The sequence below is a fragment of the Cariama cristata genome, unplaced genomic scaffold (assembly GCF_000690535.1).
Source record: "Cariama cristata isolate BGI_N322 unplaced genomic scaffold, ASM69053v1 scaffold609, whole genome shotgun sequence".
Classification (NCBI taxonomy): Eukaryota; Metazoa; Chordata; class Aves; order Cariamiformes; family Cariamidae; genus Cariama; species Cariama cristata.
In genome coordinates this window covers 41670-47271 of record NW_009636105.1, presented here as the reverse complement: position 1 = coordinate 47271, position 5602 = coordinate 41670, and the positions used below count along the sequence as shown (strand labels likewise).

Below are 5602 nucleotides of genomic sequence, written 5' to 3'. Positions count from 1 at the left end.
TGCAAAAATAAAGAAAATCTTTCGTAAATGAGCAGCCGAGGCCTACAGGGGAGGGGAATAGAAACATGGGCTATAGAAAGAAAGAATTTAGTAACCCAGAAGACCAGCTGAGTCAGGATACCGGGTTACTTTTTTCCTCCCTTCAATAGAATTTATTCCTTCTGAGCATACAACAGATAGACTAGCAGTAATCACAGAGTGTGGTCTACGCTGCAGTACTTGCCTTCAGATTGTTTAGAAGGGACATTTTTGTTTGCAGGAGACCATAACTGCACGTTTTGAAGGCCCTTTGAGATTTCAGGTTGCTTGTGTCCAGGTCATCTCAAACAGCGATGACAGAAACCGTCAGTACATTTTCCAGAAGAGAAACTTCTTCACGTTGTGTGATTTCAGAATACTGCTCTGACGGGTCTTGTTTGGCATGATCCTCTGTTGTGACTTACTTCCTGCCTTGGTTTGTAGAAAGTGCAAGTTTTAAAGGTATCTGTTTTGCTTTGTTACAGAAAATCATCAAAAATGGGCAAAGGCGATCCTAAGAAGCCGAGAGGTAAAATGTCTTCATACGCCTTCTTTGTGCAAACTTGCCGGGAGGAGCACAAGAAGAAACATCCAGATGCTTCAGTGAACTTTTCAGAGTTCTCAAAAAAATGCTCAGAACGATGGAAGGTAGGAATAACCACTTAAAACAAAAAACAAAACACAGAACCTTAAACCACTGCTTTGTGTGAAATAGTATTCAAGATTTAAATTATTTCTTTAAAGGTTCAGGTTTTAGGTAAGTCTAGAAGTGCAGTTGTAGGATTAGTGGTAACTATATCCGTTGTTCTTGCCTTACCTTTAGCTCCCCCAACTGAAATTTTGGAATGGCTTGGATATGCTTTTGAATCTCAAAATACCATTTTGATCCTTATGGGTCCCTTCCAACTTGAGATATTCTGTCATTCTAATTGCCTTCTAGACTATGTCTTCCAAGGAGAAAGGGAAGTTTGAAGATATGGCAAAGGCTGACAAGCTTCGTTATGAAAAAGAAATGAAAAACTATGTACCACCTAAGGGGGAAACGAAAAAGAAGTTTAAGGATCCAAATGCACCGAAGAGGCCTCCGTAAGTAGAATTCTAGTTTTAGGTTATCTCGTTCAGGACCATCACACTGGAGCGTATCTGTAAAATGATCATTTTATCTGGGTTTAGGAGCTTCAGAAATACAAGACTACATGATTTTCCTGACCAGTGACGTAAAGATAGGTTGAAATTTTAGTTACGAATACTGGGGTTTTATTTTCAGGCTGGCCCACTTTATCAAGCTTGGAATAATGTCAGCCTTTTAAAAGTAGATGCAAAAATCAATGATGTGCGGTTCTGACTGATTTTTCCAGTTTCTGTTAAGAGGGTAATTCTAGCGTGAAATGGCAGTAAAATATATCAGACCCCGCTCTCTCCACCTGTTGGCTTGAGCAGAATTTTTGATTGGCAGCCCATTTAAAAATTAGAGGCTTTTGCGCAGAATAGGTTAGAGGTTTGATCTTCCACAAAACCAGCTTGGAGAATTAAAACTTCAGCCACTACGTAAAGACAGCTGACTTCAGGTTCACCTCCTACCAGACCCCAATACTTGTAGCGATACATTTTTTTGTGTGTTTTAAATGGAGCTAATGCTGAAAGGAACAAGGCTTTTGCGCAGAATAGGTTGGAGGTTTGATCTTCCACAAAACCAGCTTGGAGAATTAAAACTTCAGCCACTACGTAAAGACAGCTGACTTCAGGTTCACCTCCTACCAGACCCCAATACTTGTAGCGATACATTTTTTTGTGTGTGTTTTCAGCATTAGCTCCGCTTAAAGGAACAGGGAAGTTCCTGTACAAGTGAATGTTCTTATTTGGGCTGATGCTGTCATCTGGAAATCCTCATTTTCGTAAGAAATATTGCAGCTTCTCTGCCTTTAACAGTTCTGAAATAATGTTTGCTCCCCCGATATCATCCACTCTTTCTCTTTTTGAAGATCTTCTCTGCATATGGTGTAGAGAATCTGCCCTTTTGGGAGTCCTGCCAAAAATGGGACCGGGTGTGCAACATTACTTAAGAGACAAGGATGCATTAAGTTTTCAAAGTAGTTTGTTCAGTTCTAATGCCTTCCGTTGTAATTAACATTTGTCTCACTTTAAGAGCGTTTTGGAAAAGCACCTAAAGAAACAGTAACAAGAGTCACAAAACTTTCTGTTATAGTAAAGTCTAAAATTAAAATAATCTTCTCTCTCTCTCTTTTTTTTGTTTCCCCCCCCCTCTGTAGTTCGGCTTTTTTCTTGTTTTGCTCTGAGTTTCGTCCAAAAATCAAAGGAGAACATCCTGGTCTGTCCATTGGGGATGTTGCAAAGAAACTGGGAGAGATGTGGAACAACACCGCTGCAGATGATAAACAGCCTTATGAAAAAAAGGCTGCTAAACTGAAGGAGAAGTATGAAAAGGTAACATTGATACTTATGGAGATGGTTTGGGGAGGTCAAGCCTCAATTTACTTTTTTTTCCCTTCTCTTATACTCTAATACCTGATGTTGCAAGTTACAATATGCTAATGACAGATTTCATTATATTTGTTGGAAAATAATCACGGAAGGTGGCATACCGTTTTACCATAACACTAAATTTCAGTCCTTTGTGGTGAACTGTTTGCGTTCATCTGTGATTCGGGACCATCAGCGATGGTTTAATAGATACCATGATGTCTCTATTGTTATGAAAACAATAGGTCACAGCGGTGTTGGAGTTAAGTTGGCAGTGTTAAGTAACGCTAGTAAAGAATAAATTGGTTCTCCCTAGTTTTGGGAGGTGTTGGTGAGCATCCCTGAACATTAGGATAATGGATACACATAGACCCTTTTTTTTCATTTATTCTTGGGATAATATTGGAACACTAAGGAGATGCTAGTTTTAGACGTGTTTTTCCTGTACCTAGTCTGTGTCCATCTTTCTAATAATTAACATAGTTAATAATACATATGAAGCAGCATGTCATACAATTTCTTGAATTATTAAAGCTAAATCCCACCATCATAATTGGAGCTGTAGAATTGCGGTGCGCACACAGGGTAGGGCTACGTGTGTTTTTATTTCCAGAGGCAGATTCCCATCCCAATATGAGGAAACCAGGGGGGAGGAGCGGGTGCACGTTAGCATCCCCTGATGATGCTTCACAATGGGTCGGCAACGACCTATAGCTAATGTATACCACGTATATCCATTTGTGTGCCGTGACCTTGCTCTGGGTGTTTCTCCTGCTGGCAAACAAAACCGCTTTAAAATTGTAGCATTGTAGTCAGCAAGGTGTCCCCTATGAGTCCTAATTATGTGCTGGAGGGGAATTGCAGGTCTAGAAGCTTTCCCACATTGTCCTTCCTGGGCACCTTAAACTCTTTAGCATGGTAATGGTTTGTACGTAGAGCCAAGGCAACTCGTAGTAAGAGACTTTTTAAAGCGTAGAATTATTCATCTTTATGCCCAGATATTTTAATCTTCACCAGTATTGTCTTCTTGTGCTTACTAATGGCCTTTTAAGGTGCCGTAATCTCAGTGTTTCACTGCTTGGCCTTTGACTTAGTGGATATTGTATCTTCTAAAAATTTCATGCTAAGCTTTAAGGGAGTCGGAGGGAACGGTAAGATTAGTGGTACAGTTTACTGGGTGGGGAATATTTGAAGATTTGGACCATCTGCGCAAAGGTGTTAAGGTTTCTCTGTCGCTGGTGTGTTTAAGTCTTGGAGATCGATTCTGTGACCTAATTGTTTTTATTATTTTGGCACAAAGTCGGGAAGTCTTAATTGCTTTTCTGGCGTGGTCTTCCAGGTACAGTTTTGACTTCCCTGTAACAGGAACAGAATTTTGTGCGTTATAAACGACTAGAATAAATTTATTGCATGCAGAAGGTGGCACTGTCTACCCTTTAATCAAGTTCTTATACCTTTTATTTTGTAAACTTCAGTTAGGCAGAATTCTTGATGACTGCTCTTCGCTGAGGCGTAACATTGCAAATATTAAGCTGTGTCATTCTAATGTGTTTCGGATGGCTAATTACCATTTTGTGCCTCAAACGAGGATTTCCCTGTGCGTTTCTTTAGGCATCTTAGAAGGCAGGGCTAGGAAGGGACCTTAAGAGGTCTCCCTGGTTCATTTCCTTATGGGATAGGGGCCTCAGCTGTGCCTTTACCATCCGAGGCAGCAGCTTTTCCGACCTGTTCCCGGAAGCCCAGCAGCAGAGGTTCCTCAGCAGCCGTAAGCAGCGCGTTCCAGCGTCATGTTTTGTGTTGGAGGGTTCCCCTTTCTTTGGCGTTGGGCCTCAGTTCACCTTCTACCTGAAGCTACAGCTCCCGGTCCTGCCCCAGTGGATGTGGAGATGGGGCGGAGACCCGGGTGGCTCTGGTTTCATGAGTGCCCTGTGGAGGCTGCTCAGAGCTCTTGGCTGGTTAAATCTTTGAGAGATTCTTCCTGCTTTTCTCCTCCAAGGATATTGCTGCGTACCGGGCCAAAGGGAAGGTTGATGCAGGCAAAAAAGTAGTTGCCAAGGCTGAGAAGAGCAAGAAGAAGAAGGAGGAGGAGGAAGATGAGGATGAAGATGAAGAGGATGAAGATGATGAAGAAGAGGAGGAGGAGGAGGAGGAAGATGATGATGATGATGAATAAGTCTCTTTTAGAGCAATTTCTTTCTTGTCTATAAAGCATTTAACCCCCCTGTACACAACTCACTCCTTTTAAAGAAAAAAAAAAAAAATTGAAATGTAAGGCTGTGTAAGATTTGTTTTTAAACTGTACAGTGTCTCTTTTTTTGTATAGTTAACACACTACCGAATGTGTCTTTAGATAGCCCTGTCCTTAGTGGTATTTCAACGGCCACTAACCTTGCCTGGTACAGTGTGGGGGTTGTAAATTGGCATGGGAGTTTTAAAGCAGGTTCTTGTTGGTGCACAGCACAAATTAGTTATATATGGGGATGTAGTTCAATTTTCATCCTTCAGTTGTCTCTGATGCATCATAAAAATAATTGTTGTTCTGTTAACTGAATACCACTCTGTAATTGCTAAAAGGAGAAAAAAAAAAAAGTTGCAGTTGTTTTGTTGACATTCTGAATGCTTCTAAGTAAATACAATTTTTTTTTTATTAGTATTGTTGTCCTTTTAATAGGTGCCCTTGAAAAATCATACTTTTTCTTTTCTCTCTCTCTTTTTTTTTTTTTTGAGGGGAACTCATCTTTTGCTTTATTGAATACCCGTATGGGATCATGGGAATATTACAGTTTTCATCTTTCATATAACCAGCTGATAAACAAAGCTTTGATCTACATACCCTGCATAATCATGATAGGGTAAGAAAAGAAATATATAGGCATATGATGAAAGAATATTCTTCCGTAACTGGAAACAAAACAAAACAAGTTCAGTCTCAGCAAACGGATATTTGTTCAGATTTTTGTGAAATGTAATATTCTGTTGAGTTGCATGAGTTTACCAGTCTTGGAGAGTTGAGAAGTATAGAGTTCAATTTTACAGAAATTAAATACTTCGGGGTGGGAGGGTGGGGAGGGAATGTTAAATTTTGTCCTCGAAGGACCCATAG

General features: G+C 40.3%; 1 protein-coding gene across 1 annotated transcript in view; it reads left to right on the top strand.

Annotated features, from left to right (window-relative positions):
• Window positions 1-499: 499 nt before the first annotated feature.
• Window positions 500-5602, top strand: part of HMGB1 (high mobility group box 1) — a 5984-nt gene continuing 881 nt past the window's right edge. The window contains exons 1-4 of the mRNA XM_009707777.1: window positions 500-666; window positions 959-1104; window positions 2289-2463; window positions 4496-5602. The exon at window positions 4496-5602 is cut by the window's right edge and continues 881 nt beyond it. Of these exons, the coding sequence (XP_009706079.1) occupies window positions 517-666; window positions 959-1104; window positions 2289-2463; window positions 4496-4672 (648 nt within the window). The 5' untranslated portion in view covers window positions 500-516 and the 3' untranslated portion in view covers window positions 4673-5602. The remainder of the gene's footprint in view (window positions 667-958; window positions 1105-2288; window positions 2464-4495) is intronic.